The 16,362-nt window shown below is 42.4% G+C and overlaps 1 protein-coding gene across 1 annotated transcript in view; it reads right to left on the reverse strand.

Annotated features, from left to right (window-relative positions):
- The window catches only part of LOC101392842 (zinc finger protein 474), a 28,806-nt gene extending 12,658 nt beyond the window's left edge, over positions 1-16,148 (reverse strand). The window contains exon 1 of the mRNA XM_004420272.3: positions 14,935-16,148. Coding sequence (XP_004420329.2) covers positions 14,935-15,966 — 1,032 coding nt within the window. The 5' untranslated portion in view covers positions 15,967-16,148. The remainder of the gene's footprint in view (positions 1-14,934) is intronic.
- Between the last annotated feature and the right edge of the window lie 214 nt (positions 16,149-16,362).

A 16,362-nucleotide genomic window follows, 5' to 3' on the forward strand; every position in this document is an offset into this window, starting at 1 on the left:
AACTTGGGGAATGGATGGACTGAACCATCCCTTGGGTCCTGTGTTGCCCATTGTGGCTGGACTGACAAATCACCATATAATTTTCAGCCTCCTAACCGGCCCCACAGCCCCCTGCACTTGACTCTGTTTTACGCAAACTTAGCCTGTCTGACATGATACCAGGAATTTCTGTGGTTCTCCATGGCTACAGAATAAAGGCCAAACATTTTATACTGACTTCATTCATGGCCAACTTTAGCCCCGTGAAACAAGTCTGCTAGCCACACCAAACTCAACACCATTCCCCAAGCTAGAGGCCACAGTCCTCAACTTTGCTGCCTCCGTGACTTTATTCATCTACTCGTTCCAGCAACAAAAATTTAATTGAGTGTAACACCCTCAGCATGGTGGAGGTTATGGGGCTCCCCAATCCTTAGTTTTCGTTAGTAATGGAGACAAGCATGTAAACTGCTAATTAGAAGGCAAAATTTATAAGTGCCGTGATAGGAAGACATAGAGCCATGGGAGCCTGAAGTAGGAAGAAAGGGAAGAGTTTTGACGGGAAGCCAGAGAAGTGAGTGATATTTGAATTGGTTTTGTCAAATGAGTAGAACTGTACTGATGAGGGGAGAACTCCCTCAAGCAAACTGCCAGACAACATGACCTTTTCAACAACTATTTAATATTACTGAAGTAAATTAACATGAAATCTTTAAAGCCCATAGCGAAAAGACCGATGAAAGGAAGTGTGAAAGCAAGGATTAGTCTGTTCAATATAGGACTGAAACACGAATGGTCAGACCGAGAGAATGCAGTCAAAGGTTGGTGCCTTTTCTAAGTGTCTCCCCATCTTCCCAACTTGGTCCTGACCCCAGATTCCATTCTCCTATCGTTAGAAGCTGGCCATGTTTCAGTAGCTGGATAAGGATTTGACAGACAGTACTAGAAGCAAGCACTTTCTATGCCAAGAGAGCTGCATCGGCCATTGTGTTGTTGTGGGAGCCAGGCAGAGAGAGGGCAGTAATGAAAACTGTCTTGATCGTGTTGAGACCCGAGTGCACGGATGAGGACTTAATCGCTTTGAGACAGAATCAGATCAAGGAATGGGCCAGATGGGACAATTTATAATTTTCATATACTAAAACACCTTGCTTCTTCCATATTAAAGAAATACAAACTGGTTCTGCCTGCGCTGAAGTAGACAGCACTCTTAAGTGATAATAAAGACACTAATGCAACTGGAAACGTCCATGAATAGATAAACAAAGTATGATACTGCCATTCAATGGACTATTACTCAGCAAGACAAAAGAACTACTGCTACTTGCACCAACATGGTTGAAACTCAGAATTGTGCTGAAAGAAGCCAGACAGAAAACAGTACATTACTGCCTAATTTCATTTATAGAAAATCCAAACTGAGCCATAGTGGTTAAAAATCAAATCAGGGGTTGCTCAGAAGCTGGAGGTGAAAGGAGGAATAAAGGGTATCAAGAATCTTTGGGGATGATGAAAATGTTCTGTATCTTGATTATGGTGGTGTTATAACAGGTATATAAAACTATCAAGGGCCGGCCACGTGGCTTAGCGGTTAAGTGCTCGCGCTCCGCTACTGGCGGCCGAGTTCGGATCCTGGGCGCGCACCGACGCACGGCTTCTCCGGCCATGCTGAGGCCGCGTCCCACATACAGCAACTAGAAGGATGTGCAACTATGACATATAACTATCTAGTGGGGCTTTGGGGAAAAAAAATGAGGAGGATTGGCAATAGATGTTAGCTCAGAGCCGGTCTTCCTCAGCAAAAAGAGGAGGATTAACACGGGTGTTAGCTCAGGGCTGATCTTCCTCACAAAAAAACAAAAAACAAAAAACTGTCAAAACTCATTGAATTGCACATGTTTAATGAATGCAGTTTATTGTTTGTATATTATTCCTCAATAAAACTGATTAGAAACCACTCATGTGGACCTAGTTTAGTGGAGTGTTTTTACATTACTGTGCTCATGCAATGCGGTAAGTTCAAAGTCAGCAACACACATTTTCAGATGAAATTCCAGAATCAAATAATGTATTTTAGAGTGACTTTTGCCAAGACCTAGAGAATATTTTTAAGTGATCTAGATCGTAAACCCTTTAATTTGTCTCCCAAGACATCCTCCAGTTGAAAAAAGAAAAAAATGCTATAGGAGATAACTGAAGAAAGAAAATTAGAAAAATTTTTTTTCCAGGACATCAAAAATTTTGCCAGAGAAAGTACACTAGAGAGCAAATCCATTCACATACAATTTCAACCAGAAAAGTCCAATTCTAGAGTGTCAGGGCCTGAGCCCTGCAGCAGAAATGGATAGCTTAAAAGCAGGGCTTTCCCTCTGTGCTATGTGCATGGCATCTGGTCTGTTTGAAACATAACAGACACCAGTTTCTCATCTTCCAGTAAAATAAACTTCAAGGTCCTTTAATGTGTGTGTGTGTGTGTGTGTGTGTGTGTGTAAGCGTGTGCACAAAAGACATATAAAGTCAATTGCTTTCCTCAGTTGATTTCAGGGATACTGAAAGTCTCCCTTTGCCTCAAACTATTCATTCCTTTACATTTTCCTCGGCTTTGCCCTTGACGTCCCTCCAGCCTGTAATCATCATCTTTAGGCTCACTCCCCTAAGCAAGAAAGAGAAAGCTGAGAGCTTTCGCTCTAGAAGGTCACAAACACAATTACCTATCTGCTACCAGGGAACAGAGGAAGCCCCCCACGTTCGCACCTCGGAAGGCAGGAGGTAGCTGGATTTATTTGCTGTCATTGAAGCAGTTGGCCTGTTCTTTTTGAGGAGGCCATTTTAGTGGGGCTGTGCCAAAGCAACCATATCAAAATGTAAAAGATGTCTTTTTTATTACCAAATATGTATGCAAATGAAATGAAATGCCTGGCTCTTTCCCTCAAGTAACATGCTTTGCACATTACTTGGATACAAACAGCAAAAAATGTAGAAAATTTAAGAGTCCTTTTTTTTTTTAGGTTTGCATCATAACATCCCTGCATCGAAACAGCCATATGCCCTATGTTCATTTGGGGACATTCAGTAACCTAAGAGTCAAAGAGAAATCAAGGAACCCAGAGGTAAGAGAGCATCCTGAAAGGGAATGGTTCCCGTTGGCCCGAACCACAACTTTGAGTAAATTAAAAAAAGGTGTCCCCCCTAAGACACTTTCAAACCATCTGGTTGTGATCATTAATCTGTAATGATCCAAGTCACAAGACGCAAAATTAAAAAATGGTGCCATGGGAGAGATACACATGACAATTCTTATCCTGTCTCAGGCCCTGGCCCAGAACCGGCCCTATATGTTGATGTACTTTGTTTCTTAAATGGAGCGTGACGGGTAACGAGCTCAGTATGGCCAGTCTGAAAATATCTGGGTTTAATCAGATATTTTTCAACTTCACAAAAGCCAATAAAGCAATGAGATTCTAAATATTGATGCTCAAGCTGCCTTGTGAGTAGAAAGAAACCAGAGACATCTGCTGAGGATCCAGCTGAGACTGCTTCGGGAGATGAGAGCTGCACTAAATGGAAACGCATCTGGAGGAAAGGGCTGTCTCTCAGGAGGTGATTCAATTGTACCCCAGATACCGTTGCTCAGGAAGAATTTTCTGGTTCCGGGCAGTGTGCCAGACACTGTGCTAGGTACAGAACCAGGAACCGGCCCTAACGGTGGGAATAACCACACTTAACTCACCACATTTATTTGGGAAATATTTTTTACTTTTTCCTAAGCTCTTTCTCGAAGGCAATAAGTCGGGTTGGCAGATCCCTCTTTGGCATGCACAGAGCCTATTCCACCTGAAATTACTCAAGAAACAGGGGCAGAGTGAGAAAGGGCCCTGTTGCGTGGGGGAAGCATTTTCTTGACTTCTCTGCCCACTGATATGTTTGAATTCGGACTGATTAGTTCTGAAAACTACTCTCCAGATGTGGAAGCTCTCTAGGATCCTGGACTTTTTGTGGCCCTGTAAAATTCTTAGAAGGTTTGGCTCCCAGAGGTCTGACCCACAAGAATGCCCTCCTTGTTCTGGAGACTCCCAAATGGTGGTTGGCAGCTGGGGTGAGTTCCTCTATGCTCAGACATGAAGTGTGCATGCCAGTGGTTCCTGCACACAACTATCACACAACTATGTGGGTCCCTTCATGAGTCCCTCTGACCCAGGCTGTCCTCTTGACAGCCTGTCACCCAGGCTACCCCTAGAACTATCTCCCCTCTGCTTCCTACTCTGGATCTCAGATTGTAAACTGATGGACCAAAGGCCACTTCAGCCAACAGACAGGCATGTGTTACTTGACCAGCACAATGTTCTTGAAAGCTTTAAATGTGAATATCTTTAGAAGGGACTTACTTTCCACGATACTACAGACTCCACCAGTCCCTGTTGCCCTATACGCAGCCTGCTCAACCCCTGAAAGCATCTGAGTTTGTGACTCTGAGCAGCCTATTTTCCCCACCTCTTCTCCCCACATATCTCCCCGACAAAAGGTATTTGCCTTATATCTCATTTCCAAAAAATGAGCCAAACTTATGGTTAATTTGCATTAACGTGCCAGTGGCTAAAAAAGGCTTGTTACCTATCTAGGGAATCTTTGCGTTTTAGCTGGGATCTTCTATACAGTCAGTGCTTTGAGTCAAAGGACTGAGTCTCTGACTATGGGATTTAAAAAGCTTGCCAGGTGGTAGGGGAGGCATTTTAGAAAAAAAGTGTACAGTGATACATTAGAGATTGTCACACTGAAAATTCCCTGTTCTCTTTGAATTTAAGCACTTAGGCAATTACAACAGAACTTGACAGGAGGCTTGAAGCCTATCCTTAAGCAAAAGAAGCTCCTACTTTGAGGGATGAGACTGGCTTCCAAGACCACATAGGCACAGTAACCATGCGTAATTCTCAAGTCATTTGCTTGCTGGAGGATTTTTTGTTACCCTCACTCCCAGCTGAATCTCAGCCTGTCAAAAACAGGGCCTGTCCTGCCAGGGTCTGAGGGTCTTGTTATGTGACTGTGCAGCTGTTTGAATGGGTGTCATTCTGTCAGTCAGTCTTCCTCTTCCCAAAAGACAAAATTAAATATGAAGAATTTGAGCCTTAGCTACTATTTTAGATTTTCCATTCTCCTGATCCCTTGCATTAGGCCAAATAATTGAGATGTCTGTGGTAAGAGCACAGGGCATACCATAGAATGCAGAAAGTTTGGATGGGGGAATAAGAGGGGAAGTTTTTTTCTCCCATACTTGAGGAAATCAGTAAAACCTCTCTTAGAAATTCTTGTGAATATTCCAATATTGAAAATGTCCAACTGAGTAGCAGCTGACAATTATCCAGCACTTTCTAAGTGCCAGACACCATACTAAGCACTTAACATGCTTTATCCAAATAATTCTCATAATAATCCTCTGGGAAAGACTCAGTACCCCCATTTTCCAAAGCAGGAAACCAAGGCACAGAGTGATTAGTAAGTGGTAAAGCTCGTTTTCACTCAGACAGGGGGTCTTCAGGCACTGCCACTGTGAAGGGGGCAGGGAGTAGCTGACAAATGACCATTTTTCAGCTGCCATCTCAGGTCCTTTGTAGGTGTTCTCTCATTTCAACCTCTCACATTGGGGGAACTGAGGCTGGGGGAAGTTATGTAATTTGCTCAAAGATATGTGATTTCATTGTGCATCTATTATCTGATTCCAGGTCTGTCTGATTCCAATGGCTTCTAGAAACATGAGGGATAAGGCCACCAGTGGTCAGCAGAGTATCATACTCCGTCTTATATGTCCAGAGAGTCAGCCATTTGGTGGGATTGGAGAGAAACCAGCAAAATTCCTACTTCTGCTCTCTCGACTACCTCAAGAGTTCATTCCTTCGGTTAAAACTGCCCTCTCCACTATCTTCTTTCAAAATGCAAATAGTCCTATGAGGGAGATTTTTCTATGAAGGATTTTATCAGATTCTCCCAAACCCTTTCCAACAATATCAAGAAATGGGGGTTGGTAAGGGCAGGGAGGGTGCAGAATGTGCTGAAAGGAAAAGATCAGAACGTGAGGCCAGGTCACCAAAGACTCATTTCCCAAAGTCAGAATTTTGCCTGTGGCCATTTAAAACACAATTTTAACACACTTGACTGAGACTGAATGTATATAATTAAGTTTCCATCCCCCCAGGCATGTCCTACACATGCAGATACAGTATAAATAGCATTTTAATATATAGGAGTAACTGCATAGTTCAGTCTCAAACTTCAACAATTGCAGAGTTTGATTGTCTAGAAACCACTGGTATGTCACATTTACTTGTGGTGTTTTCAAACAATTCTACCCAAATGTCACATCTGGAAGGATCGTTATTTGAAATTAAATTGTTTTTGGAAATCACTGGATGCCACGTAAGGAATTTTCCAATCCAGCCTGTCTATTGGCCAACTATTAGAGAGAGTCTGTTACTTATGATTTGGAGTTTTGTTTCGCTCCTTTTAACAATAAGAAAGACTTGGCTACTCATTTGGAAATGTTGTTAATATTCAAGTATCTTCAGGTACCTATGTTTTAGTTGGTAATTTGGCATTTTAGTTATTTAATTGCTTACCCTGAGATACAAGGCTGAAAAATGTAAGTCAAAGAATGAATTCCACGTTACAGTCTGTTCCTGAAACAAATACAGTTTCTTAGCTGAAGTTTTTTTCACATTTGAGATAAAACTGCTTTTTTCCCTGATCCCTTAGAAGGATATTGGTTGGAAGGTGAAGTGTTTGATTAAATCTCTTGCTAAATTCTTGTCAAGAATGACTTTCCTTGAAGAAAATGGATGGAGGATGTCCCCTGTATCTGGTTTTTGTGCTCTTCAGTTTGACCACCCTTGTAGTCAGATGGCTTCCAGGTCATAGGATAAAATGAAGCAGCAAGGGAGGAATGGGGCCAAGACAGGAAAAACCCACAAACTGAGACAGCCACTCAGTTTTTCCAGCTTCTACAGTTAGAGAGAAATAAAGAAAAGTGTAGATGCTACCTGACCTGGAACTTGGAAGTTGGGTTATTTCCTGATTCGACGAATGCAGACACATATGCCTGATTCGTCTACAATTTATGCTAAAGGGCCCCCAGCTCAGCGTGAAGGCCAAAGAAAGAAGTTTTCCAATGAAAAGAAAGGTATCCCCTTGGATAGGCCAGAAAGAATTCGAACCTTGGGAGACAATTTTTTTTTCCCTTTCCTTATCAGAGTTGTTGATCCCAGTTCCTCCCTATCCTCTCTCTCTCCCTCTGCCTTGATTTCCTGAACCTTTAGGTTGGGACCAGTGATACCATTATGATTTCACCTTCTCTGCTTAAACAAAGGTAGCCTGGGATGTGAGAGTTGCTTGAGGACTTTAAATGACAGGATCATGGCCTCAGGGATGGTGCTTGGAGCAGGAATATTGAAAAATTATTGAGTACCTGGATTTATTAGGCCCTTCTTCAATTTGCAGGACATTTCTTTACATGTAAAACAGCCTCATAGAGGTCAAAATTTGAAAGAGACAATGGATGTAAGAAGGAGGTGAATTATACAATATAAAGGGAAAGCGAGAGATGGAGTCCTAAGTCAAACTCTCTCAATGCTCCACATATTCATAAAGCTGAACTTGTGTCTCATATTAGCAGGGAGACTCTGTTTCAATAAGAACTCCTTCAAAGTTGTGTTGCACTGCCTTTGGTGAAGTTCTAAGAATTTTGGGAGAGATGTTAGCTGTTGACCTTGGAATTCAGATTTCTAAGAACTATGTATACCCATTCAATGATCACACAAAGATTTCTAAGCATCTATCATTAGAAAATATGGATGTCTGTGTGTTTGGGGCTGGAAGCAGGGAGATGGGGGTGATGGAAAAACGGGCTTATGAAGACATAGGAAATCATTTAAGCTAGACTAATTCTTTGAGAGTATGGTGTGTTATAGTTTTGTCATTTTAGGTCTGAATAATATTTGAATTTATAATATGTGATCTTCTCCTCTCACAGAGGTTATAATCAGTATTTCTCTTTCTAGAGAAGCAGAAAGCCCCATGTTGGAGCACCAATGCAATGACCACCTATTTATTTTTTTTTTTTGAGGAAGATTGGCCCTGAGCTAACATCTGTTGCCAATCTTGCTCTTTTTCTTTTCTCCCTGCAAAGCCCCAGTACACAGTTGTATATCCTAGTTGTAGGTCCTTCTAGTTCTTTTATGTGGGATGCTGCTTCAGCATGGCTTGAGGAGTGGTGAGTAGGTCCGCGCCCAGGATCCGAACTGGCGAACCCTGGGCCGCCAAAGCGGAATGCGTGAACTTAACCACTACGCCACTGGGCTGGTCCCTGACCACCTATTTTTACTTTGGTCTTTGGGCTCTGGGAGAGGTGGCTGTATCTATTATGGTCTCTCTCACTGGGGATATGTGATATAAAATTATAATTTGAGGCTGATTTTTAAAAATAATTACGTTAGACTGTAATTTGTACAAATGAGTATTTTCATTCAAGTGTTTATATTAGGAAGCTATACATCGACTTCAGTGGTAATGCTGTTGCTCTAAAATTCATAAGTCCCCCCACCCTCAACACACACGTAATCCACACATGCAGTACACACACACAGATGCTTTCGGGTTGGCTTCTAGAGCCACAGTGCAGAAGAGAACTGGTCCTGTTACCTTAAAGTTGCGCTTCTTACATCTGAGAGCGGTGGGATCTTAGAATGCTGCCCTGATGTGCAGGCATGGTTGGCACCAAGGAAAGGTGAAGAAATGGCACAGGGAGTTGAACATGAGTAGTGCAGCTATCAGCATCATCAGGGGACTGTTTGTGAGGTCAAGGCTGGTTTTCATGACATCAGCTCAGCTGAAGAGGTAAAGTAGGACCACTGAAGAGGATTATAAGGGTAAGAACCCTCAGAAGGATCCCACTGAATGTTTTATCTACCACTTCCAAAGGGTTCCAAATCATTCTTGTGCTTGGGAATCATAGAGGCAAATGATTCTAGAATCCTTAGTCTTGATTTCAGGAACACAGCTTAACTGAAGGCATAAAGAGACGAAGGACTAAGTAGACTCTTAAAAGTAACCTTTTTCTCTCTTTTTATACCTCTCTCTTTCTCATCGGATAAGCTTGCTTGGTATTTCATTGAGAAAACATAAGAGATAAGCTAACAGATTGTAGCTCTTTCATCTTCCCACTTGCAAACTACAAACTTGCCTTCACTTGCATTCAACGTCCTCCTGAAATGGAGAAATGTCCCTTCCTATCAAATTCCTCCCTCTGAACAAGCTGGGATCCCACCCTCTGGTGCCCATTTCTCCCCCACTTGCCCTTATCTCCTCTCCAGCTTCTTCAATCTCCCTCTCTCCACTGGATCACGATCCTAAACATTCAAATATAGTCTAGAAGCTCCCATCTTTTAAAGAAATCTCTCTTAACCAAATATCTCTATTTCCAGCCTATCCATTATTTTTCTCCTAGTTTTCAAAGCCAAACTTCTCAAAACACATCATATCTTTATCATCCACACACTCTACAACCCCCACCACTATACTGAATGTGTTCTTTCCAAGACTATCAAACTAAATCCACATTGCCATATCAAAGAGATATTTTTTGGGCCCTTGTTCTACCCAGACTCTCAGCATCCCACGCTGTTTTCCGCACTCTCATTCTTGCCGTTTTCTCTGATTGCAGCTTCCACGGCACCATACTCTCTAGTAATTTCTCCAATGTCTCCAGGCACCCATCCCCCAGCTCCTTCTCCTCTAACCCCTAAATATTGTAATGCTTCAGGGATCAGCCCTGGCTCTAATTTCCTAACCCTATACTCATTCTGATGACTTTAAATATATATTACTAATGTACAAATGTATATCCCACATTAATCTTCTCTTTTGAGATTCAGACTTATATATTAAGGCTGACCTACTCACTAAGATATCTCACAAGCATTTTGAATTTGATGTGTCTAAAATGGAACTATTGATCTTGACCCCTAAGAGCCTACCCTTTCTCAGGTCTTCCCCATCTTAGAAAATGGCACAACTAGTACAATTGTTCAAGCTAGAAATCTGGGAGTTGTCCTGACCCCCTTCTTCACCCCTCCACATCCCAACTATCACCAATTTCTGCCCATTATACCTTATCTCCATCTCTGCTACCAACACCCTAGGCCAAGCCATCATCAGCTCTAGCCTGCATTCTGCAAGAGCCAAACAACTGATGTCCCCACATCCACTGGGCAGCTCAAGGGAACTATGCTGTTTCTACAGTCTCATCTTGTGTGCCTGTCCCCTCCTTCATTAGGCTCTGGCCACTTTTCTGTGGACTTTTTAGTCCCATTTTAAGATCTTTCTTACCTCACAGCCTTCACACACGCTACCTTTGGCCAAAAGGTCTCCTCTTCCTGCCATTTCCTTCCCCTACATCTTTGCTCTCAGCTAATGCTTTCACACCTTTCATCTCTCAGCTGAAACGTTACTTCCTCCCAGAGGTTTTTGCTAACCAAGATCCTGAATGTCCACTCCCGCCATTAGACACTGTCATATTACAATTTGAAATTTCATATTTCATAAAATTTCCTTTATAAACTAAAAACCCATGAAATCAAGAACAGTGTCTATCTATTTTATGACTCTATATTTAGTACTTAGTCCAACGCCTAACAATAAATATTTGTTGAATGAACTAAATTCTGTTGTCTTTGTCCTACTTAACACTCACAGCCCAGCAGGGCAGCCATACCCTTTTTGTATCACACATATGCCTCTCTCTTAGTGACATGAAAAGATGGGTCTTTGGAAATAGGTATATCTGGCTCTGACACTCACTACCAAACCCACTATGTGACTTTGGGCAAGTTGCTTAACTTCAGTTTCCCCACCTGGAAAGTGGGGAAAATAATATCTGTTTTACAGTAATACTATGAAGAATAAAATGAGATCATGTGTATAAAGGGCTGAAATCATAAGGGCTCTCAATAAAAGTTAGTTCTCTTTCTTCCATGCCTCCTAATAAACTCCAAATAATTCTTACCCAATAGATACACAGGCACACATGCAACATTTACAATATGAGAACATCCCTCCTGCCTTTCTGGATCTTTCTGATTGTGACCTTGCCACTGAGAGTTTCGCCTTTAGAGAATGAAATAATTAGCCATGGAACAGCATTTATAATATTAAACCAAATATATAATTGTAGACCTAAATAACTAGAGTTGGTATTTTAAAGGCATCTTCTCAAACACGTTTGGAGGTAACACAAAGAGAAAGGCAAGAACATTTTTGTAGTGTAGAAGATATTACTTTAAAAGAAAACACCAGATGGCAGCACCAGATGCTAGAGATGCGTCTGATGGGATTTTTAGCTTAAATCTTAGCATCTAGGAGACCAGAGTTAGCTTAAAACTACATTCAGAGAAGCAATCATTTATAGAAAAGATAGTTTCCATAAAGAAAAAGAATGTCTATTTTGTAATATAGTAAAGGATTTTTAGGAACAGTGTTTCACATGTTAAAAGCAAAATCCTAAGAAAATAACCCCAAGCATTATCTAACTAATAAAAGGTAATTAGATAAAGGCTTCATTTTGGTTTGTAGTTATATTTAATTAACTCTGTCAATCTGTGTTCCAATTAGCCAGAAAGGGCCTAAAGTCAAAGAATGAAATACTCTCACCTTCTAGAAAGGGTAATATTTTTCCAAATATTAAATGCAAATATTAAAATTTATTCACTCATATTAAAATAAGGAGCAGTAATGACCTCTATTATTGTACCTCTCAGCATCACTTAGGAAATTGCTTACGAAAATAGACCTCAAAGGATCTCATAAAATAAATGCAATATTAAAATTTAAAATGATAATATATGGTTTTCCATATCATGCATCAAAATTTTATCTGAAATTGACGCCACTTTAAAAATCTTGCTAAACTGGATATTTCTTATTCAGGCTTCCCTTCTTTTAGAGGAAAGAAAGGGAGTGCGATTCTGCTCGTGACGCCATATAGTGGGAGAGCAATAACTCCAGGGCAGTCACACCTTTTAAATAAAAATCCACACCAACGGTTTTATTCCTCTGAAATACGGCTTAGCATCCTTCACAACTTCCCTGTGAGATCAGAAAGAGTGAATTCAGCTCTATATTTTGAATGAGAAACAACAGGACAGTTCAAGCCCATCCAGTGGTTAGAAGGCAAAGCAGAGCTAAAGTAAAAAGCTTCCAGCCCCCTGCCCTCCCCCCCCACCCCCACAGGGTCTTGGAGGAGAACTTGTCTTAAAGGCGTCTGTTTGTGTTTAGATTTGATTGAAGGGCAACAGGAGCATCTGTGTCATAAGGGACCTGCGCCAATCTATGTTGGAGGAACATTCCGAGAGGAGGGTAATTCGCTCTGCCAGCAAAACAGTCATTGTCGCCCAACCGGAGTGAATTGTTTTCCAAGCACTATGATCATGGTTCTGAAAATATTTTTCTCACCTGAATACATGACAAGATTGAGCCTCCTGAGAACGTTAGGCAAGATCACTGATTCTAATCTGAAGTCAGAATGAGGATTCTAGAGGGAAATTGTTCTAATTGACAAGAGAAGACATGAAGCAAACATCTGAATTGTAAAAAGAATGAGTGTGCATTGTAGTCAGCCAAGAGTCGGCCACCACAGGCAGACGAAACTCTGAGAGCTAATAATACATAGGGCAGTGCTCTTTATGGAAAATGGATGATTCACTGTACTATCTAAATTTTAAATGACACAAAGAAAGAAAAAAGAGCAACAGACAAGATCAAATCACTACCTAAAGAGAAAATTACGCTACCAGGAAAGGGTTTCTGCTGAAAGCACTATGGACTGGCAAATGCCTTTTCTAGAGGAGGAATAAAGTCCATTGCTTCAAGAGCTCTTATGCCTCTCTGAAGCCTAGGAGTTTCCTCCATTTTAATTAACCCAAGCTTGCTTTAAATCTGGCAGCTAAAGGCACCCTATGTTGGATGACCCTCCTATGCCCTCCACTGAAGCCTGTGTGGTCCCCAAACGGGCCAGCACACATCTGACAGCAGTGAGCGCCAGTTTCTCACTGACACATGCCTTCTCAGGTCTGGAGCAGGGTTGGCTGTACCCTGACATAGCCATGTCCTCTAGATGCCCTGGTTCTGATGGACTCCCCCTACTCTGATCGAAATGCTCGAGTCATTGAGGGCCATCTCTGGCCTCTCCTTCTGACATTCTCCCCTCCAGATGACTGGGTGGATCAGGAGGTGTCTTCTTGTGAAGCCGTGGGCCCAGGCCAGCCTCTTTTAGCGGTCGTGACTGAGTGAGAACACGCTGTGCTCAGCCTGTTGGCTCCACTCTGGGGAGCACAAAGTATGTGTTACAACAACAAGCACAAGAATCCTGACCACACTCCTCCCTATCTGGAGATCTGCAATGAGAACATTTGAAGTAAATGCATACAATCAGGAAACAGGCCTGTAAGTCAGAACACTCACGGAGTTTCTCATTTGTGGCCCTGAGACACGGATTCTTTTCCTCTCTGAATCCAGACCCCACACGTTTTGGAAGAAAAGCAACAGCCAGAAGATGGGAAAAACAGATCATGTTTATGAGACCAGCCTGCAGCCCATGCCACACTTAAGAGTTTGGGTTTTCCTTCGGCAAAGAAACTAGCCGTTCTTTCTTCAATGTTCATTGGAAAACTTGCCCAGCAGCTGTTAGTCTGATTCTTCAGCTTTAGGATCATTGTCTTGGAATCTTCCAAACCAGTAAGTCCATAAGTATTTCATTTTAAACATGGAAGTTAGGAAAAAGTAATAGACATTTGCCAAAATAATGCAATAAAAAAGAAAAAAATTGGATTAAAAATAAAGGATGCCTTCCCACAGTCCATCCCTCTGGTCTAATCTCTTACCATAGCTTCAGTAACCTTAGTTTCTCGAAAACAGTTCATTTAAAGAATCCCTGCAGGTGGAGCATCTTAAGTAGTAAGCCATAGAGAAAAGACTGTGAGCACTTCCTATTTCTCACAATTTGACATTCTGTACAAGACAGCACTTCCACTCCCCTGGCTTAATGGCAGGACCAAGAACATAGATCATGCCTCTCTTGCAGGTAGCCATCTCCATAAGCATCCTTCCCCAATCCTGGCTGATGGTGAAACTTCAGGTAAAGGCCCAACAACACTTCACCATACAGGTTGGGGACCCCTGGGGTCATGCTTATCTACAGTTGCCCAAGTCAGGGGTCAGGGCCCGGTGTCTAACCCAAACACGGAGCAGGAATTGAGCGCTTCTCAGAACCATGAACACACACTTAGTTGCTTCAGAGTCTACACGGGGGTTAATTCCCCACATACTACAATCATGTAATTGTTGAAAGAAAACATGCCGTATTTGCAGAGCATGTCTATTTCTGTAAGTGCTCCAGTGTTTAATTATTGCTAAAGTCATTTGGGGTTTTTGACACAGATTCTATTTTAGTAAGATAAACTCAGCATAACCCAGCATTGCCAAAAATGAATTCCTAAGGTAGATGACTAAAATAAACTGGTAATAAATATTGGCTGTTGGAATAGGAATTATATCTCTGTAATGTAGACACAGCATTAATGACTCATTTTCAAATAACAGTCTCTCCCAAGGATTATTGGTATGAGGGATCAGGGAAGAAAGAAGTCTATCTCTCTTACTTTTAGGCAGCAGAATGGAAGAGGACTATGAACCCACCAGGCAAGGATGTTCTTATATTTACTTTGTCAACAGAGATATAGCCCCTGGAGTCCGACAGGTGGTCAACGTGGATGGGACGCATTGAGGCAGAAATAATGTATTGAAAGAAACCATCCTAGGGGCTGAGGCAGCTGATTCTGCAGACAGTTTTCTCTCATTCCCCTGGAGGCAGAATGTACCCCCAGGTCTACCCAGTGCATCTCAAGTGGCGTGAATTACCTTTTCAGTCACAGCGGGTGCTGCCATGTGCCTTTGCTGCTTAGAATTAGCGGACTCTTTTAGGCCACCTTTACTTCCTAAGGTCAAATTCTGAACTGTTGACCCACTGGGTTGAGCTTTACAACTTCTCTGGTGTACCAGAAGGCGGTCAGGGGCAAAGGTCCGGCTACAGTTTGGGCAGGGCACAAGCTGAGCTTGACTTGGCCCCTCTTGACCGGACTGTCCAGTTGGAAGAGGCTGAGGCTTCTGTGGGAATGGGCGGCGGAGCTCCCTGGGGAGCTGGTCATTTTCTATTTTCCACTTTTCCAGGCATTTGGGCTCATGAATAGGAAGGGACAGGGTGCCAAATTCCCTACCACAGATGTAGCAGATGAGAGTCCTTGGTCGGGCTGGGATGCTGGAAGCTTTCTTGAAACCAGGAAGATCATCAGATCTGTTGGGGTTTGGTGATCTGGGCCCCTCACCCCTTGGCTTGCAGCTTCTCTGGTGAACAAGAAGACGATCTGGCAAGAATGTGCGGCCACAGGATTCGCAGGGCAGCAGCTGAGACTGGGAACTCTGAAACGCTGCCTCATTCGCTGCTTGAAGATTGTAGGACCCGCTGCCACGGAGAGGCTGTGGTTTGGAGGGTTCAGGCCTCCTCAGGTGCTTGGGCAACTTGCTGTTTTCAATATGCCACTTCTCCAAGCACTGGGGCTCATGAATGGCAAGTGATTGGGACCCAAATTCTCGGCCACAGATATAGCATACCCGGAATCCAGGCCTGCGGGACGGGATCACAGGGGGGCTGGACTGGCTTTCCGACATTGTTCTCCTACTGGACCGTTTTGAGAGTGTCACAGTTCCAGGTCTATTTTTCTGAGGGTTTGTCTTGATATTTTCACCAGGATTGACATGCCCTGTTCCTGGCAAAAGTCTAGAATGGGAGTTACTAGATAGGACGGCTTGATTGATAAGGAAGGTGGGTTCTTTAGAATGGTGGAAAGTCTGTTGCAATTTGCTGGAAATCTTTTTCTTCTTTCCTCTTTCCATTAACAAAGAAGTCCTTCTCTAGTGCTTGCTGTGATTTCAGGCCAGACTCATTTTGGGCTTCTGCTTAGAGGGAAGGTTAGTCAGGTTGGCTGTCCTGGGGTTCCACATTGTTGCCAGTACCTTAGACCCAAAGATCGTGACTCAGAGCTTCATTGCAGGGCAGCAGTCTGGAATGCTGGAAAGTCTCCATTAAACCTCAGATGCCTCCAAGATCTGCGGAGGAAACATAAATCAAGAAGTTATTAAACACACACACACACACACACACACACACACACACACACACATACCTTTTAGATTGTAAATTGATAAAGATCAGTGATTTTTTTTTTTTTGACCTAGTATCCTCTTTAGCTAGCATAGTAACTAGCATATAGGATTTGTTCAGTAAATTTT

Source organism: Ceratotherium simum, chromosome 4 (genome assembly GCF_057802395.1).
Source record: "Ceratotherium simum simum isolate JZ-2026a chromosome 4, ASM5780239v1, whole genome shotgun sequence".
NCBI lineage: Eukaryota > Metazoa > Chordata > Mammalia > Perissodactyla > Rhinocerotidae > Ceratotherium > Ceratotherium simum.